Source organism: Eschrichtius robustus, chromosome 15 (assembly GCF_028021215.1).
Source record: "Eschrichtius robustus isolate mEscRob2 chromosome 15, mEscRob2.pri, whole genome shotgun sequence".
NCBI lineage: Eukaryota > Metazoa > Chordata > Mammalia > Artiodactyla > Eschrichtiidae > Eschrichtius > Eschrichtius robustus.
Genome location: NC_090838.1, coordinates 6071660 through 6098949, shown reverse-complemented (window position 1 = coordinate 6098949; position 27290 = coordinate 6071660). Strand labels below are relative to the sequence as shown.

Below are 27290 nucleotides of genomic sequence, written 5' to 3'. Positions count from 1 at the left end.
AGAATAGAGATAAGGGTAGGGAAACCACAGACTTTGTAGAGTTCTGTTAAAGTAGGGCACGTCAGTGGCTCTCTGTAAGGTACGTTATAAGCAGCAGTGTGTAACTGTGGTCGGAGACCAATGTGTTTAGTACGTCATATATGTTCATGAATATTTCTCATGTGTATTGATCTTACCTCTTATGTAGACCATAAGTGTCTCGAAATACGACAGGATTAATTGTTTTCTCTGGAGATCTTATCACTGTCAAATGTTGAAAAATTGTCAGATGGTGACAAACCAGATTGAGACTTTGGTAAAATTTGTTTTCATATAGAATAATACTTGAATGAGAAGGAAATGTTATTTAAAAAATATAGTCACCAAAGGACAACACAGATTTTGAAAAGGTGTTTTATTACTTTGGATAATTTAAAATTTTTATCTTATCATAACTATACATTTCTTCTACCACAGGTCCGAGTTCTGTTTTCAAAAGGCCCATTCATTGCTATTTTTGCAAGTGATCCACATATTATTATAAAGGCAATTAACCAGAACCTCAACAGCGTGCTTCGTGACTCAAACATCAACGGACATGACTATATGCGCAACATAGTTCATCTACCTGTTTTCCTCAATAGTCGTGGACTAAGCAGTGCAAGAAAATTTCTTGTAACTTCAACAACTAATGGAGATATTCCATGCTCAGATAATACAGGTAAAGATCAAGGTCCTCAGGTACTTTGGGTTTGAAGTAGTTCCGTAGTTTTTTACGGTGCATCTCCTTTTACCTTGAAACATATTGTTCATATTTCATTACTCTTTAAATATCACATACAACAGAGTTTTAATACAATGGTGCTTTCTTGATAAATTCTTTAAGGGATGCAGGAAGATGCTGACAGGAGAGTTTCACAAAACAGCCTTGGAGAGATGACAAAACTTGGTAGTAAGACGGCCCTTAATAGACGGGTAAGTTACCTTATGTTTTGAGCCATTTGTTTGTATTGCTATTATTTAAGTAAAACCAAGGTGATGCCACGTAATATTTTATAAATAACTGCGTTGAGCTCATCAAGTAAATTTTATCATTGGATTTCCTTTCAGCTTCAGGTGGTTTTTCAAGGAATGTCTGAACCTAGAGCCATAATAACTGTAAATTATATATGAGTGCCTGCCCTCTCCCAGCCTGCTCTCAGCCCAGGTGCCACTCCAGACTCCAGACCAATTGAATCAGAACCTCTGAGAGTGAGATTTTAAAGCTCCCCAGATGGTTTCATCGAGGGTTAGAGAACCACTGGGTTCATTCCAGATCAAGTTGTGTTCATTCCAGGGACCCATGTCACCATAGCTGTAAGGGAGAGAGAGGCTCGTAGTGTGAGAACAATTCCTTGCTTTGTTTTCCTGTTGGCCTTCCTCCTTCCCTGATGTTTGTGAGATGTGTACTCTTTTTTTTTTTCTCCCCACGTAGTGATTTTGTGCCTTTCCCAGTCCCTTGGTTTTCTTCTGGAACACCATAGTTTCCCTGTCCTATCCTATCTTTAGGAACCTTCTTTTGTAAAGAATAAGGGAGTATTACAAGGCAGGAAGATGTCCACTTGCAGGTAAGTTATGGTGGTAGTGCTGCTTAAGGATGGCTAGGTTGGGCTAGCATTGGCGCCGTTTATTTTCCCCCTGGTTTGCTAACATTAAATTGGGACATTTTACATTTTAAAAAATGTGTCTTCAGTGATATTTTGACTTTATGCCTCTACCATGTACAAGTATGGATGTGAAAATAATATTATGAATGACAGTTGACAGCTCTAAATTAAGAGCAGGGTGTGATTTACAGTTTTGAATTTCTCTCCTGGGAGTCTGGACTCTTGGGTTCCCTGTAATTGTATCCACATTCCCCTGTCTCATGACCTTAGATGAGAACACACCTTCGTTGTGCCTGTTCCTCCTCGGATTAGATGGGATTCCCTGCCCCACCCCAGCCAGGAGAGAGCCTTTAATTCTTATGCAGATGTGAGGATAGTTAGAGCAGCTGTGTCATACGTTTAAAAATAACCTAAAAATCAAAATGCTGTAATCCTTAAATCTAGAGGAGGGGTTATTTGCTTTATTATTTCAGGGTTCCTATAAATACTGAGCTCCCATAAGAGTTTGAGTTGAATTTTCTTTACACAATTCTGCTTATTTATGATCTTCAAGGCATCGAGCTTTCTCTGTACAGCTATAAATCAAAATACATCTGAAGCTAAACCATAGCATTTGATGCAGTTGCTGCTAATGTTACTTTATAACTGTTCTGTAAATATTTTGCCTCAGGAGGTAATAATAATACTTTTTATTACTATGTAGTCTTCCTCTTTGACTAAAATTTTGGATTGTTTTTGTTGTTGACATAAACATACATTAACTTCTCAAAAAGCCTTAAGTTCTCAGGCTCGAAGTATGGGTTCACTGTTTCAGGATACTTACCGAAGAAGGCAGATGCAGCGCACGATTACTCGGCAGATGTCCTTTGATCTTACAAAACTGCTGGTTACAGAGGACTGGTTCAGTGACATAAGTCCTCAGACCATGAGAAGATTACTTAATATTGTTTCTGTGACAGGTGAATTTTGTTTTCTTACTATTGTATGGTAGATAATAAGTTTTAACATTAACAAAGCAATTCAATTTCAGAAACAAAAGGATGTACTGGGTTTATATGTTTACACTGCTGCATACCAGTTTTATTTGCATTAAGTGTGTCTAATAAAACCAATATTAGCTTTGACAATGAAAATCAACTACCAGTTGTCTACTGTTATTTTAAAACTCGATGATTTAAAAATTTTTAAATTTCATCTCAGCTTTAATTTTTCTCTTTGTATAAATATAATTTTATGCTAATGTGTATAACTGAGTATCATTAATTTATAATTTAAAATGTTGAAATTCAGATTTTACATGCTGCTCTTTCTGTTTTCAAATGATATATATTTTTTCTTTTTTTATTGTGTTAAATGAAATACACATAAAAATTTATCATCTTAACCATTTTTAAGGGTACAGTTCACATAGCTGTGTAGCTGTCACTACCATCCATCTCCATAACGCTTCATCTTGTAAAACTGAAACTCTGTACTCATCCTCCCGCTCCTCTCCCCCCAGCCCCTGGCAACCACCATTACACTTTGTCTCTGTGATTTTGGCTGCTCTAAATACCTCATATAGTTGGAATCATACAATATTTGTCTTTCTGTGACTGGCTTATTTCATTTAGCATAATTTTATCAAGGTTCACCCATGTTGTAGCATATTTCAGAATTTTCTTCCTTTTTAAGGCTAATATTCTACTGTATGTATATACCAAGTTTTGCTTATCCATTGCTAACATTATGGACATGTGGGTTGGACATGTGGGTTGCTTCCATGTTTTTAGCTGTTGTGAATAATGCTGCTATAACACGGGTGTTCAAATATGTTTCGGAGACAGTGCTTTCAATTCTTTTTTTGGTATATACCCAGAAGTGGAATTGCTGGGTCACATGGTATTTCTATTTTAAATTTTTTGTGGAACCTCCATACTTTTTTCCATAGTTAAAAAAGAAGTTTTTCCCACCAACAGTAAACAAGCAATTTTTCTACATCCTCACCAACCTTGTTGTTTTCTGGTTTTTTGATAGTAGCTATCCCAGTGGGTGGGAGGTGGTATTCCATTGTAGTTTTGACTTGCATTTCCCTAATGATTAGTGATGTTGAGCATCTTTTCATGTGCTTATTGGCCATTAATATATCTTCTTTGGAGAAATGTCTGTTCAAGTCCTTTGCCAATTTTTGAGTTGGACTTTTTTTGCTGTTGTTGTTGTTGAGTTTTAGGAGTTCTCTGTATATTCTGGATATTAATCCCTTTTCAGATATATGATTTTCAAATATTTTCTCCCATTCCGTGGGTTGCCTTTTTATTCTACAGATAGTGTCTTTTGATATACAAAATTTAAAATTTTTTGTTAAGTTCAGTTTGTCTATTTTTTTCTTCTGTTACCTGTGCTTTTGGTGTCATGTCAAGAAATCATTGCCAAATCCAATATCATGAAGTTTTTATCCTATGTTTTCTAATGCTTTAAGTCTTAAATTTAGGTCCTTGAACCATTTTGAGTTAATTTTTGTATATGGTGTTAGGTAAGTTCAACTTCATTATTTTGCATATGGATATCCAGTTTTCCAAGCATCATTTATTGAAAAGACTGTCCTTTCCCCATTGAATGGTCTTGGCACCCTTGTCAAAAATCATCTGACTATATATGTGAGGATTTATTTCTGGGTTCACTATTCTGTTCTGTTGGTCTGTATGTCTGCATTTTGCCAATATCACACTGTTTTGATTACTGTAACTTTGTAGTAAGTTTTGAAATCAGGAAGTGTGATTCCTCCAGTTTTGTTCTTCTTTTTCAGGGATGTTTTAGTTATTCAGGGTCCCTTGAGATTCCATGTGAATTTTAGGATGGGTTTTTCTATTTCTGCAGAAAATATCATTGGGATTTTGACAGGGTTACATTGAATCTGTAGATTGCTTTGGCAAATATTGACACTTTAACAATATTAAGTCTTCCAATCAGTGAACATAAGATGTCTTAATTAGCTTATATTTTAAAATGTTGAAATTCACATTTTCTACACTTCTATTTTAGTTTCCAAGTGATATTTTAAATAAAAATATTGACAAGAAAATTAAGGATTATTGCCTTGTGACTGAATTCCTTGCATGGAATTCTGCTCTCCACCATGTTAATGCTTACTTATAAATATAAATATTTGTAAAATATATATTTCTTTCTTTGCATGATATTGAATGGTACTTTGTAATATTGACCAGTGTTAACTCTCTTACGATAGTTACACTGAAATTTGTTTTTATACTAATGTTGGGTGCATGCTATGGAACTATATTGCAACTGAGGTTGTATCAAGTATATTCATAATTTTTTGATAACTAAATTCCTTTAAGTGAGGTCACAGACCTCATTATACTTGATTATGTTCTACAATGGAAATGTTTTAGTATATTATCAGTAATACTTATGTAGTCATTTAACAAATACATAGTGAGTGTCTGGATATGCTAGGTATTGGTCTAAGCATTGTGGAGATAAGCAGTGAACAAGATAAAATTCTTACCCTTTGGGGGAAAACAGATGTAAAGTCATGTAATGATAAATGCCATAAAACCTCATCTTCCCTTACCATTTAGCATTGGAATGCCCTTGGCTCAGTCCTTGGTTCTTCTCTTTCTGTCTAAACCAGATGTACCATCTTTATGCTGAAGACTCTCAAATACATATCTTCACCCCTGTTGCTCTCCAGTTGCCTAATTGATACCTGATGATGTCTGATATACGTCTTACACTTAACATGTCCAAAAATGAACTTTAGATCCTGTGACACAAACTTAATCCACCCATAGTTTACCTTCTGAGTTAGTGCCACTCCTATTCCATTTCCTTGGAAAAAGAGATCTTGATATCTTTCTTTCATATATCTTCTCCAGTCTGCATTAAATTCTTTTGCCCTGTCTTCAGACTACATCCAGAATCTGACCACTTCTTCCCATTTCTAGCATACTACCCTTATTCAACGCACCATTATGTCTCATCTGTATTAGTTATAGCGATAGCCTTCTGACAGGTCTCCCTGCTCCTATCTTTTCTCTACAGTCTATTCTCCATGTGGCAGCCACAGAGATCCATTAAAAATAGAAGCCAGTCATGCTGTGCTTCTGCTAAAAACTCTATTATGTGCCCCTATTTTACTGAAAATAAAAATCTAAGTCCATACAGTTTCTTACAAGCCGTTTGATCTGTCTCTCTCCACCCCTTTCCCTACCTCTGACCTCATCTACTTTCCTCCTCCAGCCCTTACCAACCTCTTTGCTGTTCCCTGAAAACGTCAGGCATGATCCTGCCTAAGGGCTTTTGCACTTGCTATTTCTTCTGTCTGTAAGGATCTTTCTTTGGAGAGATGCATAATGGCTTTTCTCACCTTCTTTTAATTCTTTGCTTAATTATCAGCTTTTCAATGAGACCATCCCTCTGTTATCTTATATAAAATTACACCTCCCTATTTCGTACTCCTTTCTTCCCTACTTCATTTTACTCCATAGAATCGATCACCTTCTAACACATGAACATACTTACTTATTTTGTGTTTTGTCTGTCTCCCCTCAGTAGAATGTTAGACCCACATGGCCAAGATTTTTGTCTGTATTATTTTCTCTTTCCTCCATACCCAGGACAGTGTCTGGGACACTGTTGTTGAATGAGTTTGAGACCTGAAGTGGAAACCGAACTTTACAAATAACTTGAGAAAAGCATTCTAAGCAGAAGGAACAGCAAGTGTAAATGCTCTGAGGTGGGATCCCAACTCTGAGGCCAGTCTGGTTGGAGTTTGGGGAGCAGACGGGAGAGTAGTGGGAAGTGATGTCAGAGAAATAGCCAGTGGCCAGTTCATTGTGGGCCTTACAAGCCCCATATCCATGGTAAGGACTTTGTATTATGTTTAGACATCTTTAGGCCCTCTAAAGATGAGCAAGGAAATATCATTTAACAGCTGATATTTAGATACACATTAAAAAAATAATGATGTGTACACATTTTGGAGTAGAACCAAAGTTTTTTCCTCAAGCCTTGTTTTAAATGTAAGAATTTCTCTAGTATTAGTCTTTGACTGTAAAGAGTCTTTCTAGATTGTTACATCAGAAATATTTTTGTTTCATCAAATATAGCTCTGCCTGAAAATGAAGGATTCTAGGTAAGTTTTTCATTTTATGAAAGCATCTTAATGCTGTTAGTTTCATTGCTTAAATATAAAAGTGTTATGTTGAAAATAACCTACAGATTTAAACTTTTGTATTTTAATGGATTTTTGATAGTTTTCATGATAAATTTTTCACTCAGTTAGCTACCATTAGTTAGATGTATATAGGGAAATACATTTTATTTATTTGAATAGATAAATTATTTATTTAGTTAGAATTTGAAGACAAAAGACTTGAGTTTGAGCCCTGGGCATGTTGATTAGCCTCTGGTACCTCTCATTCCCTTATATGTAAAAATGTATAATGTTATCTGTTGAACACTATGCAAATGGTTGCTGCTATTAGGAAAGGTATATAATGGATGGAGCTAATATCAGAAAATAATTTGGGACTTTAGTATATAAAGTATTGGTGAGTATTTAATTAAGTGGTTTCCTACTTTAAAATTGTGCTTTATTTTATCAAATGTGCTTTATTTAAAATTAGTTTTATTGGATTATTTTGGAGGATAATATCGAAAGATAACCGTAGACACATCCATTGAGCAAAATTTTTTCCCACTACTGCTTTTTTTTTTTTTTTTTTAAATAAATTTATTTATTTATTTTTGGCTGCATTGGGTCTTCGTTGCTGCGCGCGGGCTTTCTCTGGTTGCTGCGAGCGGGGGCTGCTCTTCATTGCGGTGCGCGGGCTTCTCATTGCGGTGGCTTCTCTTGTTGCAGAGCACGGGCTCTAGGCGCGTGGGCTTCAGTAGTTGTGGCACACGGGCTCAGTAGTTGTGGCTCACGGGCTCTAGAGCGCAGGCTCAGTAGTTGTGGTGCAGGGGCTTAGTTGCTCCGTGGCATGTGGGATCTTCCCAGACCAGGGCTCGAACCCGTGTCCACTGCATTGGCAGGCGGATTCTTAACCACTGCGCCACCAGGGAAGCCCCGGCTACTGCTTTATTTCTTAACCATTGTATGCTAGAACACATCAAATACTTAACGTTATTTTTATTCACTCATACTTTTAAAATAGTTTTTCAGTTCTCTGTATCTGCTAGTTTCATGAATTCATGACTGCATTTGCTGTTCCCTTTGTTTGACTGCCCTAACTTTCTCCTCTTGCCTCAGCCCTTCCTCATCAGATTGACTCATACTCATCTTGCACAGCTTAGTTCTAGGGGTTACTTTCTTAAGGAAACCTTCCCGTAACTGCTGCTTCTGGATTTGGGGTGCATTTTTTATTTTCTCACAACAACATGTGTGTATCTCCAGTAGAGTCTTATCTGTTAGGATTGTAATTGTTTTCTTATCTATCCATCTTTTCCAGTACACTCTTGAGTTCTTTTAGGGTGGGGAGTAAGCCTTCTATGTCTGTCATCAGTAACTAACATACTGAATGAATGAGTTTTAAAAACTCAATAGAGCAACTGTAGTTAGATTTGAAGCCTTCATTGCCTTCCCACAAATGTTTGGGGGATCAAGCCTAATCATTATGGGATGAAAATTAGTTCACATATTGTTTTAACCCACGTCTCCAATTCAGTTCTAAAAGTTTTTTTCACCAGTTTTTTCATCTTTTAAAGTTCAAGAAGTATGTTGTCAATGTTGCAAGCACATTTTAATGCCTTGCTTCTAGTTGCCTAGTTTTTTAAACTTTTAGTTCTGTGTTAACCTGTTTATACTCTACTGAGGGTAGATCTCCTCTCGTCACAACTTGTGACTCAGTCATTTCATGATTTTTGTTTGATTTATTTGTCCGGCCCACTGGAGTGTAAGCTTCATGAAGGCTGGGATCGTATCTCTTTTGTTAAGCATTAGTATCATATATCCATATATTGTGTTAGTATCATATATCCATATGTTGTGATACTTCAGTGAGTTTTTGTAGCTTTCAAATGCATGTGACCATAGCTCGCTTGGATTGAAGGTAAGGACCTTGTCAGTGATTTAGCAGACCAGATCCCATTTTCTAGGGAAAAAAGAATCCGGTGATGATGATGATGTGGTTTGCCCATAAAAGCAGATTTGCTGAGGGAATGAGTGTCTGAGGATATGGGAAGAACTGGATGGGGGAATTACAAATCTACATCTATTAGTAGTAAGGAAAGGGATGATTCATGTTTGAACCAAAACAAATAGATATCTTAGTCTAGATAATGATGAAATAAAACTGACAGTGTTTAAAAGTAAAAAGCAATGATATCAGCAGTTGAGAATCCCAACGAGATCAAGGAAAAATTGATGCAGCAATGAAACAAATCACCTGTTCTGAAGGTTCAAGGATTGCAAGTGTCCTAATAATGTAGGCATGCCCAATGGTAGAACACTGAATTAGAGTCCTAAGAAAACCCCGGTGAGAGACAGGATTTTTAAAATATAGGTAAACAAATTTTAGAAACATATTATTATTCACTTGATAGATTACTTACATAAGCCACCCTTAGTACATAAAAATGAAAGGGTATGGGGTTGTACATTTACCCGTAATAAAACGAGTGGACTAGCATATTTGGATTTGTTCAAGGTCCGTAGGAGGATGGGGCTCATCATGGGTGCATTGATATTCTGCTGTATGATTGTGGGTAGGGTCGAGACTGTCTGACATGCCATCCTGAAAGATTTTTGCCTGCGTAAATGTCATCAAAGCAGTGTATAGCACCAACGGCAAATCAGAAAAAAATTACTTTAGAATTAAACAGAGTTGTGTTTAAGCCATATCCACATAAATACTAGGTTTCAGTTTGTAGTGTAAATTAAATGGCAAATTTTAAAACATTTAAAGTTGGATTATTTTTGAATATACAGAATATTTGGCTTAACAGTACATGCCTATTAACTTAAAACATTTTTTGTGTTCCTTAAAGGGCGATTACTGAGAGCCAATCAGATAAGTTTCAACTGGGACAGGCTTGCTAGCTGGATCAACCTTACTGAGCAGTGGCCATACCGAACTTCATGGCTCATATTATATTTGGAAGAGACTGAAGGTATTCCAGATCAAATGACATTAAAAACCATCTATGAAAGGTACTCTATCTGACCTCTTTGTATTTAGATTTATCTTAGACTGAGTTGACTTTTCAGAAGAAAGTTAATGCATATAAAGCAAAATGAATACAAAATGTATAAAATGTAGAGTTCTGGGTTCAACTAATCATTCTCATTAATTCCGTTATAATTTGGAGTTGTATTAGCACAGGTATATATCCCATTATGTAAAATTTACAGCTTTATTTGTCTGTATTCTTCCTTTCTCAATGTAACCTATATGATGAAAAATGTCTCATAGTCCTGTTAGCGCTATGTTATTCATATACACAAAATGCAAACCTTAAAACATTATTATTTATTTCTATTTTATTTTTTATTCTAAGTGTCTTTATAGAATATTAAGGAGGTTACATTTTCCGAATCATTAGTGCAGGTATATTCACAGCTTTATGTCTGGAGGGTTTGGGGAACTGTGGATACTGGCTGGAAAGCGTTCTTTGCGTTAAACAATAAAGGATTTATAAAATGTATGAACAATTTATTGTGCTTTGATAGAACAATAAATTGTTCTACAAAACAATAAAAAGGACAATTTATTTTTCTTTTATAGTCAGTCATTTGAAGTACTTTTTAAATCTACCCCTGGTAAAGAAATTGAATAATTTTTTCTGGAAAGACAGACAGTTAACGCTCAATGAAATGTCAAGCATGTCAAGTTTTAGGAGTTTGACTTTCTTGTCAAATAAACAAATAAAATCATAATCCTTTTTGTTTACCAGAATACTTAATACCTTCAAAGTTTTCAATTACAACTCTAAATAAAACTACCTCTTAGAAAACGTATAATACAAGGGAAGTATGCAATTGTATAAAGCTTGGTATAATCGACACTATTATTTTGAACATGAAATGAAGTATGAAATCTGATGAGCCATTCAGTGTAGAGTTTATACATTAAAACTTTTAAGATTCCAAGTAATTTTTCTTAGCGTATTGTCAGCATGCGGCTTCCATTATTTTCCAATCCCCGTTTTTCATGTGCCTATTTTATCTCACATTTTCTCGGTGAGTAAGTGATTTTAGGAGATAGAGGCTGCTTGTAGTGTTAGTCTGCGGACTTGAGCTCTTGTAGGTTTTGCTGTTTAATTTGTGCTGCATTAAACAGATTGAATTCTCTGAGCTGTGTCAAGTCACACAGCTGCCGGCGTCGATGGCAGCGGCACAACAGCTACCATGGGCCTGTAGAGCAGTGTCACTGACCGCATCTGTTCTTCGATGTTGCAGAAATCGCCTTTCTATTGCAAGAAACACGGCTGGTTTTCCCCCTGGTCGTGCGGTGAAATATTATTTCATGAATAGACGTTTGCGTCATAGCACAGGTGCTGTCCAAGAATGAACGTTTGCTAGGTGAGCACAGTTCTTGGTTTGATACACGTAGGACTCAAGTCAGTCTCTTCGCCTTCCTTTAACTGAATATAATGCTTAGAAGTGTATTGTGTCTCAGGAGTCCAGGAACACTGATCAGTTTCTCACATGTTAAGGACTGTGCGCTCAGGGTTTCCGGCACTGGGCCCTCTGCATGTCCTGTGAAGAGGGCGAGTAATTGGTGAACGAGGGTCTGTGTCCTCAGGAAATAGAAGCAGAAGAGATGTGAAAATAAAAAGCTTTTAAAGCTCGAAAATACTCATAATTGAATTCAATCAAAAAAAATCTGTGAAGTGTCCGCTACCTGGGGGCCCTGCTCCTGATGCTGGAGGTACAAAGGCGACCGGGTAAATACATGTTTCCTTTTGGAGCCTATAATCTCACGTGTGGAAATTTAAACCCGCACCTCCACAGTTATAAAACTGGGTATACAGGGTTGCTTATTGTGACCTTATCGGTAGCAGCATAATTTAAATGCACATTCATGGGAACATTGGTTGGATAAATTATGGCACAGCCACCATAGTAGAGTACCTTGTAGCTGTAGAAAATGAGGAAAAACTATGATTTGATATGGAGGAGTTTTCAGGATACACTAGTAAGTGAAAAATGTAAAGTGCAAAAGAGTATATAACATGCTTCTGTTTGTATAAGAAAGAAGGGGGACTTAGAACCTCTGCATACACATATGTAGGTATGTATTATTTTTCATGACAATATAAAACAAACCCATGGGAAGGGTAAGCCAGAAACTAATAAAAATGTTTACCTAAAGAGGATGCTTAGATGGGGAAGGAAATGTCTCTGAATGCACATTTTTATGTAGTCCGCCTTTTGTATCATAATCGAGAAACAAAAAGGGTGGGAAAAGCAAACCCTAATATTCAATACAAACAGAAAGAAATGATCCCAATGGTACATGGAATTGAAAACATAACCACACAGAAAAAAATTAATGCAAACACCTTTGAACTCAGTTCTCTGATTCTTTATTCTTAGTACAATATACTGAAGACAAAATTAACTGCAAAGAAATCTTGAGCTTGGTAGGTTCGCTGTTGATAATAGTATTGGTATTATACTCCTGAAATCCTTTTGAATGTGTCATAGGATAGAGTAAAAAAATGAATTAATAGATATTTTTGGAAGCTGGTGTTTCCCCTGTGGGAGAAGGGAGATACAGATATTGAATGGAAGAAATTAGGAAGAGCACTATGGTAGTAGACTGGATTTGGAGATATTAAATACTAACTCATAATTTAAAATGAGGTTTCCTCTAGTTTTGCCCACCAAAAGGGAGCAAAAATACCCCCAAGTTGTGAGCACATCTGGTGCCTAGATCTTGCTTTCTGATTGGGACTCCTTGGAGAAATGGCTAATTCCAGGTCTAAGGCAGGGAAAGCTCAAGGGGAGCCTGCATTGTAATGTGCCAGAAATCAAGGAAGGAACTGTTCAAAGACAGTGAGGTCTGCACAGAAGGGCACAGGACTTAGCTTGAAGGAGCACCTTTTTTCAAACTTGGGCCCATTTGAGAATCACAAAGAAAAATGATGGTAATTGATTATAGCATATCAACAAAAGAAATCCAGTGAGTCCATAGTAATACTTAGAAGAGAGGAAAAAGGAATAATTCTCTGTTTGAGGAGAATGCCAGCAGATAAGTGTGGAAGGAATGAATGAAATAGAAAAATTATCATTTTTTTAAATCCCCAGTATGATAATTGATTCAAGCAAGGATCACCGGTGGTTGCAGAAACCACTGGAGGAAAGTTGTTGGGGAACAGGAGGCGCACATGGTCTCAAAATATCACTCCCCAGGTTACATATAATTACAGAGAAGACATGCCCTTGCAGTGGAGAGACCTGGCTGTCACCACATTTTTAATCAAATAGTCAAGCCTGACATCATTAATGGGATGCATAGCATCATATGCCGCTAGATAAAATGCGGTAGAAGGTACCACATCACCTTTCTGGTACAGTTGCCAGCCGTGTTGTACTATGATTCTAATTCTGAGGAAGCAGCCAGATGAATCCGGAATGTGGAACATTCTACAAGACATCTGGCTTGAATTCCATATTGGTGACTGGGGGAGACTGAAGAGAGAGATCCCACAGCCAAAATGCAGTGTGTGAGCTGTGATAGGGATCTGTATCAGAAGAAAAGCAGGGCACTGAAGGGCATTTGGCGGGCAACTGGGGAGTAAGAATTTTTGAATTAATGTTAATTTCCTTAGGCATGGTAAGGGTATTTGGGGGAGGTTCATGCTGAACTATTTAGGTGTGAAATACACTTTCAGATGGTTTGGCAAAAGGAAGGTGCATGTATGTGTGTGTAGATGTGCATATGTCTGTAAGTATACCTATGTATATATTGTGTGGATGTGTATACATGTACATATATAAGGGGAGGAGGGAGATAGCAGGTGTATCGAGACATTATGTTGACAGTTTGTGAATCTAGGTGAGGTGTGTTTGGGAGTTGGTTGTCCTGTTCTTTCAGCTTTTCCGTGAGTTAAAAAGAAATTTTAAAGCAGTGGAAAAGCACAGTAAATAAGTAAAATATAGGACGATAAATGCTATGGTTTGAGCAAATAAAAAGAGAGGAGGGATACAAATATGAAGTACCTGGTTCTTATTAAGAAATTTTCCTCTTCCCATTCCTTTTATTCTCCATAGCGATTGTTCAGTAAGTATTTGTTGCTTTGTTAAGATTTTTACTTAAGGACATAGTTTACATTAAATGAATCTAAGAACTGTATTCCTTAGTGCACTTATGTGATTTTAGTAACCTTTACACACATGCCATGTGTAATTGAAAATCATTATGTATATATACATAGCTCTATTGAAAGCTTTAAAAAAAAAAAAAACCTACCATTTTGTTTCATGGTGGCAGGATGAGTCACAAACCACACTTTATTGATTGATTGATTCTAATGTTAGAATCAGCTGGTACCTCTAAAAGGCACGGAGCAAGTGGATGCCGACGGTGCAGTGTTCATTAGTATTTTAAGACCTGCAATCCACAAATGCCAAGAAGTCAAGTTAGCCAGTTCTGATCCTGCAGGAAGTAAGATGGACAGTCCATCAATGAGGTCAAGTATGATTAGAATCTGCAACTCTTGGGTTAATGAGCTATTCAGGTGAAAAATCATAGATATTTAAAAAAATTTTGTTTTACAAATGCACAGTGTCTAATTTCTTTGCAGAAATTTATCTTATTTCTTCTGCATGTTGTCAAACTATATAGAAAATACTGAGCATGTTTTTATGAAAGTGAGCTTTTAACTTATCATTGGCAGTAATTTAAATTAGAAAGTCATGGTTTTCTAGTTTTCTAGTTACTTTTTTGCTGAGATGGTCGCTGGAAGACAAAAGATATAAAAAAGGATGAAGAGTATTTGAGTCTCACTTTAGATATTATCATTTGAATAAAACATGTCTTCCTGAAATCTTGTCTCTTTTCTTAAAGAAACCAAGATGAGTAGGTGTGAGACCTAAATGGCTTTCCTTGATTTTTGTTTATCCATTCTAGTTAATTTTCTTCATTTAATGTGTATTTAGTGTGAGTTCTTACTGTGGGTCAGGGCTTAGATTGTTGTCCTTTGTGCTTTCACGCGTTCCAGGGGCTGGCTGAGGAGGTGGGGTACATGGAGAGACAACTATACAAAGCATCTTAGGCCCTTGAGCAACTTACACACATATCTACACACACATACATACACTTTCCTTTTGCCAAACCATCCAAAAGTGTATTTCACACCTAAATACTTCAGCATGAATCTCCCCAAAACACCATTACCCCACACACACACACGCGCGCACACACACACACACACACACACACACACACACTTTTTTTTTTCCTAGACCATTAGAGGGTGTATTACATTACAACATATCTTTTGTCCCTAAATACTCAAGTGTTGAGGAACTTACATTCTGATTGAAGGTAAAACATACATATTTGAAACAACTGGAGGAAAGTAAAATGTGATGGCTCAAACAGCCAATTAACAGGTTTTTATCAATATCAGGCTAAAACATTGCCTTCTGGATGATAGAAAACTTTTCAGGCTAAAACTACTGTTATTTGCTAATAGGCAATTACTTGACCTTTTAAAACTTTCACCCTAATTTCCAGCATTTGAGCCTCAAGCTTATATGACTTCCTAATATTCAAGGAAACTTTCAAAAATTTATATTTTTAATTAATTAAAGTATATCTTACAGACAAAAGAGAATGTATCACCTGTAGTTTAAAGATAATAGTAATTTTTCACCCTGTTCATTAATATATCAGTAGAACATTTGTCAGAGAAATGCTTTTGGGGGGGGGTATTTTTAATCATGTAATAAAAATAGCTTGGAGTAAATTTTTGTAGGGGGAATATTTTATTTTGTTCAAATAACTATAGACTGAAAGTTCCCATTACCTCATTATACCTCTAATATATAACATATTAGAGGTATAATGAGGTAATGGGAACTTTGTTTTGCCATTAAGTTAATCTCTTATTTTGGACTTCAGCTCTTGGTGGGCCTGCCATCCATGAATGGGTTGGATTCAGGGTGATTTTGAGATGCCTTTTTTTTTTTTAAAGAAATAATTGTGTCCTATATGCCTGCAAATACTTAACAAAGACTGCTTTGTAGCTAGTCTAAGGAAGAGAAAAAAGACAGTGTAGTAAGAATCTGAGAATTCATTAAGGAATTGACAAAGTAATTTAAGATGGTTTCTTAATGAAAAACTATAGGAAGCCAATTTGATCAACATATTGAAAAATCGTATATTGGAATATGTTAGAATAACTTAGATGACTGTTTCTAGCTAACCATAGTTGAGTTCTTTGATGCTATTGCATGTCATTTGAATAATAAAAAGTGTTATTTACAACAGAGAAAAAGCAGCAGTATATAATTGATATTCATTTATTTTATTAAAGAAATCTGATTTGGTGAAAACAATCAGAAAATAGTATTTTTAACACTAGTAGTAAAATTTTTTTCATCCATAAAAAGCCTCATTTATTTTTATAGCAATTTGATGACACATCTGCTTGCTTTATTCAGCTGAAAAAGAAAATGTTGGTTCTTGGTGTTTGGTAAAATTGCTTTGTTAAATTATTTTCTAAATTGTTCAACTTTTAACAAATGACATTTGATACTAACACTGGAAAGCAATTTCAGCTAATTAAGTAGATCCCTCTGTAAACCATTGGAACATTAAGATGACATACTGTTCATTCAAGATTATTTTAATTGGTACAATTATTGTAATTTTCTGGCAATTATGTGTTGAGCTAAAAGCTTTTGTCTAGATCATTTGAGGGTTTTTTTTGTTAACATACATTTAGTAAGAAGAAAGGGAGTAAAATAAAAACTGTAGATAAAGATTTTCTGTCTACTTTTATTACAGAGTTTTAGACACCATTGAGATGTTTTAGTATAAAACTTTATTTCTGACATTTTTCAGTAAGCATTTTAAGCAATGATAGAGGTTTTTAAAAGATCAATTTAAATAGTTTTCATGAAGATAATGTTTCAAATTTCTGTTTTGACACTGCTCAACCAACCTTTTACTTAGGATGATGTGGTCAGAATTAGTTTTGTGATAAGGATAATGCTTTACCAAACAATACTTTGTTTTGGTCCTTTATTTTGATTTTTTAAAAACAATTTAATAAGTTTTGAGAGAACCTCAGAATCATAGCCATTTTCTTTTCACGGAAATATCTACTACTTGCTGACTAGACACTGCAGACATCAAGTTTGTAACATTTATCCTAAATTCAATATCTTTAAATTATTCAAGTAGCAGTATTTCTGTACTTAGGACTTTTTCATAATAAAACATCATATCGTCTGATATTCCTTCCTGATATTCAGCCGAAGTTTTCATAAGCTTATTAGTTTTATCACTCCTAGTTATCTCATGCCTCTGTTTAGCTCTCGCTAACCGCCTTCCTCTTTCCTTGAAGTTCTGGGTGATTACTGATACCCTCCCTACCCCATTATGTGGCCCAGATTATGCACAGGCTTGTTTCTTTTGCATGTGGACTTAAGTTATGAATTTGAATAGCATAAAAAAATTGGACAGTAGTTAGTTTAGACTTGTGAAGAAGTCTTACCTCCTTTGTAGTACAAAGTACATTCTTTATGCTGATGATTTTTTCTTAATTTAGGTTTTGAGATACTATAAATATTTTTTCCCGATACTGTTTTATGTATGCTCTTCTAGTGTTTTTTATATATAGTTGAGAATCTTAATGAAATTCTATCTTCTTGATACGGTGTGACTTCTCTGTAGGTGTTGGCGTTGTCGTCATTCCACCATTATTAAATTACTGTCTTGTGTATAATTATTATTTCCATTTTTTCCTCCAAAACACTCTTGCCCTTAATGTATATATAATGTAAATACTTTATTCAGGGGCTCAATACTTTATCAATATCTTTATCTTTAAAAAAAATAAAAACCTGATCGAATTCTTTGCAAAATCATGAATAATTCTCCATATAGGAAAGGAAACTAAGCAGGTTTGTGTTGAAAAAAATAAAATATAATCTAAAATAGAAATCATATTTTAACTGGATAAAATAAATAACAGTGTATTTGCCAGGTTTAATGTGAAGATTGAGTCTTCAAACCATGAACAAAGATGCCGTAAACAGATGTAATGTTGACAGTTAAACACGCATTTCTTATTATGCATTGTTTATTTTTATTCATTGTCTTTGTGGAAATTGATTGGAAAATTCAGTTTCCTAAAGATAAATAAAGGTGAAGGGCAGAATTTTTTAGTTTACTTCGATATACCTGCAAATCACGCCTACTTTTGTTGTTCGGAGAAAAAAAATGAAGCATGAAAACTAGACATGTTTGACTGTTTTTTGAGTTTATCTATTTATATATTTTGCTACTTCTTTGTTCTATTGTTGCTACCAGACTCATAGCAACATCCAAAGGTATGAGAGAAATTAATGGGAGAAAGCTTAGAATTCATTCATTTATTCAGAAAATAGTTATTGAGCACCCATTATGGACCAGGCACCATTGTAGGAGCCTGGATATGTCCATGACCAATACAGACACAGATCCCTAAGCTGAGGAGCTTATTACTCTAGCAGGGAGGTATGAGTGACAAACAGTCTCTGTAACACATACCTCTACAGCATGTTAAAAGGTGACAAGTGCTATGGAAAAAAATAAAAAGCAGAGTTAGGGGGAGGAGGAGTGGTGCAGGGTCCACACTGCTCAAGAGGCTCAGGGTAGGCCTCCTTGAGGAGAGAAATATTGACCAAAGACTTGAAGGAGGAGAGAGAGAATTAGCCAAGTAGGTATCTAGGGAAAGCAGTTCTAGGCAGAGGGAACAGTTTGGACAAAGGGCCTAAGGCCAGAGAGTGGCCTGGGATGTTTGGGGAACAGCAGTAACAAGGGATCTGGTGTGGCTGGAGGGAATTCTGTAGGGGGAAATGGGGGAGATGAGGTCAGGGAGGTCAGGGGGTGCGGGTCACCGACAGCTTTTAGGAGGACCACCGTAAGGACTTTGGCTTTTACTCTGAGTAAAATGGAGATCCACTGCAGGGTCTTGAAAAAATTGTACACATACCCGGAATGCTCTAAGGTGCCTGCTATTTGGTCATATCAGTATAACTTGGAACAGACTTAGGGAACCCTGTTGACCTAAGGGGGAGTGTGTTTTCAGAATCCTGTGCTGGGAAGAAGATAACAGTGAAACTGGGTAGAAAAATTAGGGTAAATGGAAAGTTGTGGAGAAAGTAGGTGGCAGTCGCACAGTAAAGATGAAATGAGTGGTAGAGAATGGTCCATGGTGGCACTCCATGAATATGAGAAAGCTGAGAAATGAATAACATCATCTATAGTCTTGTTGCAGTGTCCTGATAGAAAACTCATTAGTTACTCTAAACATCTGCAAGAATTTATATGACTTCCCTGCCGGTTTCTCCTGCTGTAATAGCTTCGTGTTTCTTAAGATCATTTTATTCTTTATTTTCTAATAAAACGATGGATTTATATGGGCCTACTTTTTGGGTCAGTGTTTTGGGTCAGTGTTTTCACCTGCCTCTTTCCTTTGGAGTTGCCAACTGCATGTCCTGTCCCGCCCCGCTACCCTTCACATCTAAACCCCTGCTTGAGAGTGGATGAAAGGTGCTTCCTGTTGCACTGAAAACTGATAGGTGTACAGAGCACCTTGCTTGTAGAGTAGTATTGAATTTGATGTATGAGTAGTGTAAGATGGAAATGGTGGTCATTTCAATATCAAATTGGGTTCTAAGGATAACGAGAAATAGTTGGTCAGAATTCTAAATACAGGAATCAGGTTTATCTGGGGCTCCAAACAATCTCAGCATGGATTTCCAGCCCCTTCTCATGCCTTCTCCCTCTTGCCTTTTACCTTTCCACCTGTATTTCTCTCTGGCCCCTCCTCCCCTCTCCCACCTTATTCTGGTCTCACCTTAAATGTCACTACCTCAGGAAGCCTTTTGTATCCAGGCATATCCCAGTCTCCAAGACTTTATTAGATGTGTTCATTATAGACTGGTATGTTACTTCATGGTACTTCCCATAGTTACCTTTTATAAATATTTGCGTTGCTGTTTCTTTAATATTTGTTTCCTGAACGAGACTGTTAACTCCACGAAATGTAACTTCCTTAAACCTTTCTGAATTCCTTGTTTCTAGACATTCCTGGCATAGAGTAGGCAGTAGTGGGTATTTCTGAAAGAATAAAGAAATATGATGATGACATTTGCGTTGAGGAAAGCATGGATTTGGGGAAGGTGGTAAATGAGAAGCCACATTTTATCTTGAAAAAAATAGCTGTCCATACAGACGTGTCCTTCTTTGGTTCTAAACGTGGGTAAACATTTTCCTTTGTCATTAATACCAGTAGATCCCTGGGCAAGGCACATAGAAGGTTCTCAGAACACAGAGGTTGAATGGTGACTACATATTTCAGCTGACACCGAGTAGATTCTGCCTTTTGTCAGGTGACAGTAAAATCAAAGCAGTGTTCTCGTAGGCATTTCCCTGTAACGGTGAGTTCAGCTGCATTTGGAATTTTTCTTACATTCGTAATGGTTTTATGAATGCCCCGGTTTGGTGTTGCTTCCTATGGGCACGCTTTTAGACAGGTTCCTCCCACTTCTTCAGTTTCTATTTACAGGCTGTTGTCAGTATTGTTTAAAAAGGCCCTTTGACTTAGCTGGACTCCGTTTTTGTTATGCTAAACATTTTGATTGTGTTCATTCATTAACCGAATGTTTTATAGAGTTTATCACCTGCCGGCACGTGCTAATAAAAGCAGTAACTAGTATTACTTGAGCCCTCAATATATGCCACACATTGGATTTGCCTAGATTATTTCATTTAATACTCGTAACTCTGGGAGGCAGAGAGAGTGGGCATTACCTAAGGTCACACGGCCGTAGCTGTTGGAGCTTCCCCAGCCCATTTCTGGAAGCCAGAAAGCTGTCTGTGACTACAGAGCTAGGCAGTGGGTCTGAGATATTAGAAATGCAGAACTAAACTAATTTTATTATTTCCAGATATAATTTATTCATTTTCAAGTGAATATTTAGAATCATTTATTGTGTATCAATGGGAATGTTATAGCAAATCCACATTTTTTTAGAGGATGGAATTTATCTTTTCCATTAAAAAAATGCAAACTTCTTACCAACTTATGTAAAACCCCAAATCAGTGCTTCATTCAGTTCTGATTGTGTCTACTAACTGCAGTAGGTTTTGTACGGAAAACCGAAAAAAAAAAAAAAAAAAGCAGTTGTGATATTCAGCACTTAAACAGCTGGTACATCTGTGTGTTTAAGCCTTTATACCATTTTTATGTACGCTAAGTGTCTGTAGTTTTTTTCTTGATAGCGTTTTCAATAGCTTTTCTTTTGTTTTCAATAGGATAAAATTGACTTTTTAAATATTTTCTCATTTAAGCTCATAATGCCATTTTCAGTACTTTATACTAATATAGAACAAAGAAGGAATTTTAAATGTTTCAAAGTTGTGTGTTTCTAACTTTAACATGAAAAACTAAAATATATTAACTAAGACTATTTGAAAACAGTATTAAAAAATCAGTTTTTCTAAAATATGTTTTAATATGTAAAATAAAAAATATCATTACCTATGCAGGTTTATAGTTTATTTTATAATACAGTAAGACTATTATGCATATTTACATTAAAAAACAAATACGATTATTGAAGGATTCAAATTTGTCAAAAAAATTAAATATACCATTAGAGATCAGGTAGAGATCAGTATTTTCCCTGAAATTGTTTTTTTTCAACAGAGGTTTGTGATTTCAGAATTTCAAGTCAAAATACTTTTAAGGCTCTTCAAAATTTGAGAATAAGCAAAAGTAATGTATAATAAAAATGCCAGCTAATTGAAGTGCTAAGGAAATGGTGAAATGCTTATGTAAAACCACGAGGCACGTGACCTCTGTTTGCAATGTCCAAAAAGTCCACGAGGGGGGAGTATTTCACCAGAAACATTGTTAGCACGGTCGGCCAAGAAATAAGAGTGAATGCGTTTTGCTTTCCCTTTTCCATGGCAGAAAAACAAGAAAAACACCGAGTTTAATGAACATTTTAAACTGTCTAAGGTTCAACTTTCATTCCTATTATTTAAAGAATGGCTTCACAGGACTTTTGTAAGCACTGAGAATCATGATCATAAACAAATGAATGGTTATCTGATTGTATGGTATAGTTCTTATTAAGTTTAGTGTAGTATTTTTTTTCTCCTGAAATTCTTTTAAAGTTACTATTGGGCAAAGGGATATGAAGAACAAGGAGTTTTTTTAAATTGATCTGCTTACCAATTTATGTTTATATATTAAAATACTAAATCCTAAACATTGTAGATCTTGGGTTCCTTACTGATGAAACGTTAAACCTTTAAGATAACTTGTATAATAAAAGTTTTGCTTTAATCTTGGGCATATTTATAGGCAGACTCTGAGTTCAGAGCCTCCATCCCCTGCTTTGTTATTCAGAGTTTTACTGCAAAACATTTGCGCCCTGTATATGATTAGTGTAACACTTTTTAAGATTTCTTAAAGGCAACAATAACATGAACATCTCTTATTGCTTGCTAGCACCTCACGATGTTATTAGTGTTCCTCAAACAGCTATGAAAACTGGATCTTATTTACTTTTGTCAGAATATTTTAAAATGTCATATCATCATATAAACTCTTGATATAAAAACTAGGGCTTTGCTTTTTTAATGAGAGATAACTATTTTCATATTGTCTGTTGTGAAATGTTTTGCCTCTCTTAACCTCTTTACTGAAGTTTTCTCTGTTACCTTAGCTTGAAATTACTGTTTTGTCATCTGAATTGCTATCATCTGACCACCTGCATGGGCATAACGGGGTAGGCATCATGCTATAGCACATGGTTTTTCAGGCTTTTTCCCCCCTGGTGGAAACCTTGTTGCAAATTCAATCTTACGTAGAAACCCAATAAATAAAGCAGAATGAATATAAATTAATTGATTTAAATTATAACACTTCCTGATAAATTCAGTTAGGAAGATGAGCTGTTCTGAAGAATATTAAAATTAGAACGTGTGGATGATTGTTGCAGTCCGATGTTGGATCAAGCATCTGTTTGTTTCTGTACTTAGTTTTGGTAATGTAATATCAAGAAAATTCTAAATCATGAGTAGATGCAAATGTTAACCAACTTTTAAACTTGCTTTGCAATGGTGGGATATTTTCAATTAATCTGATTCAGAGACTTGAAAGTTTAATTGGGGATTTTGTTTCTTAGGTGAATCACTAATATAATTTTACAGCTGCTCACATTTTTTTTTTTAATAGTCGAAGTGTTGGGTGCCGCTTCTCTGACTAGGTCCTGTCACCCAGGTCATGTCATGAATTATTACTGAGATTTTCTAACTAGCTTTGGCACTCTGTGCTCAGGCACGTAGGGTGGAGTAGTGTACTTGCTTGCATAATTTTAACGGAAAAGTGCTGGTCTGGATTTTAAAACAATGAAGGAATTTGAATATATACATGAAGATGGAGGAGAAACTTTATTTCAAAGTCTGCAAAAAAATTGAAACAAAAAACCAGGATAACTTGCTAACACAGGCTTATATGTTGGTCTTCTTCAGTGTGTTAAAATTTAGTGTGTAACAGCATTCTATTTTATTATATTTTAAGGAGTTAAAAACAGGTAAATCATTAATTTAAGAATCGTGAGCCATGTCTGTGGCACTCGGTTTGAACCAGCGCAGGGAGCAGGGTACGGGGTTGTGAATCTGGCAGACGCAGGCTCCAGCTCTGCCCCTTGCAGCCGGGCCATGTCAGGCCAGTTGCTTCTCCTCTCTGAGCCTCAGGTTCCTCATTTTAAAAACTGAAATAACACCTCATGGAACGTTGGGAAATTAGATAAACCAGATAAAACATCTGGCTCAAAGAATGGCAAGCAGTAGGTATTCAACAAATACTGGTTTTTAAAAAAAATTTTCCTTTCAATTCTTTACAACATTTAGATATCCTTTCTATTAGATTTTATATGAGAAAGGGATACCTCACTCAGAACATTTTACATAATACACATGAATGAAGGCAGTGCCTTACCAGTATTATGGTTGAGCCTAAGCAGATACTTTCTTAGTTACTTCTTTGGGCTTTCATGTTTTACCTTCCCTGTTGATCCTTTCTCATCCCTGTAGTTACCAAAATTACAATCTTACAGCCAGTAAAATTATGCTTACGTGTCTCGTGTTTGCACCACAAATCAAGGGAGCTCGGACGTGGAAGGGACATATGTGCGTAGGCCAGAGCTTTCCTTCATCACTTTGAGAGGAAGAGCATCTCCCCACATGGCAGGGGCGTGGGAAGCATCTGGAGGGCCATAGATAGGGTTTTAGAAATCTGCCTCAGCCCCTTTGAAATAAGGAAGCTGGAGTCTAGAGAGTTTAAATGACTTGTCCCAGATCACAGACAGATAACAAGTGACCCAGCCTTTAAATACATTTTTATGCCTTAAAAAAGTCTCATTGCTTTTAATTTTAATTGTCAAACATCACAGCCTTATTCTAAGGAATCTGAGATCATCAAGTCTGGATCTAAGGAAAGTCATTGCAGTAAACACTCTGCTTATACTACATTTGTTTCCTAGTCAATTGAACAACCTCATTTCTCTTTGAGTGTAAATGCCTTTGTGTCAAAATGATTCAGCGCCTTTTTTTTTTTTTTTAACAAGAGTGAGATTTTTGTGGTCATAAAATGTTCCTCCTATTACTTCTACCACCAAAGTTACACCTTGTGCTACCCAGGTGAAGCTCAGCTGAAGCCCAGCTACAGATATACAAATTGTGTGTCTAATGGTAGTCTGCTGAGTTTGCATATTGAACACTCTTTTATCCATTAAATTACAGGCCTACATGTTTCCTCCATTAGTGGAAAAAAAAGTAATCTTGGGCCCTCACGTTTTTGCCAAATAGATCTCCTTGGAAATGAACACCCTCAATGGGAAATAGTTTTTTAAAAATGTAGAGTAAGCTCTTCTAGTAAGTAAAAGAGTAACATTGTTTAGCTCTGCCAGTGATCCCTGTGGCAACCTGGACAAGTATTTTTATGGTTTGCAGTAGTTACCAACCCTAATTAGATCACCCTTGAGCATACAAGTCACACATATCAAATATCAGACATCAGAAACAAATGAGCAAGCCTGAAGCTTGGCATGATTACATACCCAGTGTGCCACATGTACAAGTGCTTTGTTTGTTGTTTCCTAGTGTGCTTACTGAATAGGACGCCTATAAAATGCAACATTACTTTTGTGACTTTAGAGAGTGAGCAAACCTGACAGTGTGCGCACTGTTGTCTCGAAAATCAGCTCTGACCACCACGTGGAGATGCCTCTTTGTTTTCTCTGCGACAAGTTCTTTGCTCCATTGAATGTTGCTTTGCACTCAGCACAACCTTCTGCATATGGACAGTTTCAGCTTTTAATTACTTTAGTAACAGAAGTAATAAAGTAATTCTGTTACTTTAGCTATAGCAAGGAAAGTGTCTATTTTTCTGACCCTCTATGCTAACGTTCTCTCCAACACAATATGAAAGGTGACGCATGGAATCATTTTCAAGGTAATTTTTTCTTTTTTTGGCTGGGCCATGTGGATCTTAGTTCCCCTGACCAGTGATTGAACCCATGCCCTCAGCAGTGAAAGCGCAGAGTCTTAACCACTGGACCACCAGGGAATTCCTTCAGGGTACTTTTGAGGGGTGATTAAAACTTATGGGATGCAGCAAAGGCAGCACACAGGAAAATTTATAGCTATAAATACTTATATTTAAAAAGGAGAAAAATCTTGTATTAATAGCCTAACTTTAACCTTGAGAAACTAGAAAAAGAGGAGCAAATTTTACAGATTTCAAATCTAGCAAAAGGAAGGAAATAATAATGATCAGAGTGGAAATAAATAGAGAATAAAATAACAGTAGTGAGAATTGATGAAACCAAAGCTCTTTGCAAAGGTCAACAAAATTGACAAACCTTTCACTAGATTGACAGAAGAAGAAAAAGACAGAATTAACTAAAATCAGAAAATATGGATGTTACCACCCACCTTACAAAAGTAAAAAGGATTGCAGGCTACTCAATAGATACACAAAAGGCATCTGACAAAATGCAACACCCTTTCGTGATTTAAAAAAACTTAGAAAACTAGGAGTAGAAGGGAATTTACTTAATGTGGTAAAGGGCATTTATGGAAAAACGCACTGCTAACATTCTCGATGGTGAAAGATTGCAGGCTTCCCCGCTAAAGACAGGAACAAGATAAGGATGCCTGCTGCTGTGGGCTGAATGTGTCCCCTGCAAAATTCATATGTTGAAAACCTACCCCCCAATGTGATGGCACTCAGAGGTGGAACTTTTGGGAGGTAAGTAGGTTTAGATGAGGTCATGAGGGCTGAGTCCTTATGATGGGATTGGTGTCCTTGTAAAAAGAATCGGAGAGCTAACTGCAAATCAGAGACAGGGTTCTCATCAGAACCTGACCATGCTGGCACCCTGATCGCAGACTTTCAGACTCTAAGAGCTGTGAGAAATAAATGTTGTTTAAGCCACCAGTCTATGGTAGTCTGTTATAGCAGTCTGAGTTGACTAAGTCACCTGCTTTCACCACTGCTATTCAACATTATACTGGAAGTTCTAGCTAGTACAGTTAGACAAGAAACAGAAATAAGTGGATCCATTTGGAAATGAGGAAGTGAAACTATCTTTAATCGCAAATTCCATGATGCTGTATGTAGAAAATCCCAAAGAGTTTCACAAGAAAGCTACTAGAGCTGATAAATTCAACGTTTCAGGGTACAGATTAACACAAAAATCAGTTGAGTTTCTATACACGTGCAGTGAACAATCTGAAAGGAAATTAAGAAAGTACTTCGATTTACTATAGTGCCTAAAAGAATAAAATATCCAGGAATAAATTTAACCAATGAGGTAAAAGAGTTGTACACTGAAAACTACAAAACATTGGTAAATTAAAGAAGTTCTAAATAAATGGAAAGATATCCTATGTTCATGGGTAGGAAGACTAAATATTGTCAGTATTACCCAAAGTGACCTACAGATTCAGTGCAATCCCTTTCTAAATTCCAGTAGCCTTTTTTTGCAGAAACAGAAACCTGATCCTCAAATTCATATGAAATTGCAAGAGACCCCAAATAGCCAAAACAATCTTGAAAAAGAATAAAGTTGGAGAACTCTTTCTCGATTTTAAAACTTACTACGGAAAGAGAAAAACAAATACCATATGCTAACACATATATATGGAATCTAAAAATAAATAAATAAAATAAAACATGGTTCTGAAGAACCTTAGGGGCAGGACAGGAATAAAGGCGCAGAGGTAGAGAATGGACTTGAGGACACGGGGAGGGGGAAGGGTAAGGTGGGACGAAGTGAGAGAGTGGCATGGAATTATGTATACTACCAAGTGTAAAATAGATAGCTAGTGGGAAGCAGCCGCATAGCACGGGGAGATAAGCTCCGTGCTTTGTGACCACCTAGAGGGGTGGGGTAGCGAGGGTGGAAGGGAGACG

The 27290-nt window shown here is 36.3% G+C and overlaps 1 protein-coding gene across 9 annotated transcripts in view; it reads left to right on the top strand.

Annotated features, from left to right (window-relative positions):
- Nucleotides 1-27290, top strand: part of KIDINS220 (kinase D interacting substrate 220) — a 96869-nt gene that overhangs the window by 42287 nt on the left and 27292 nt on the right. For all 9 annotated transcript variants that reach the window (XM_068565144.1, XM_068565149.1, XM_068565146.1 and 6 more), the window contains exons 19-22: nucleotides 457-700; nucleotides 866-954; nucleotides 2440-2584; nucleotides 9618-9780. In XM_068565144.1, the coding sequence (XP_068421245.1) occupies nucleotides 457-700; nucleotides 866-954; nucleotides 2440-2584; nucleotides 9618-9780 (641 nt within the window). The remainder of the gene's footprint in view (nucleotides 1-456; nucleotides 701-865; nucleotides 955-2439; nucleotides 2585-9617; nucleotides 9781-27290) is intronic.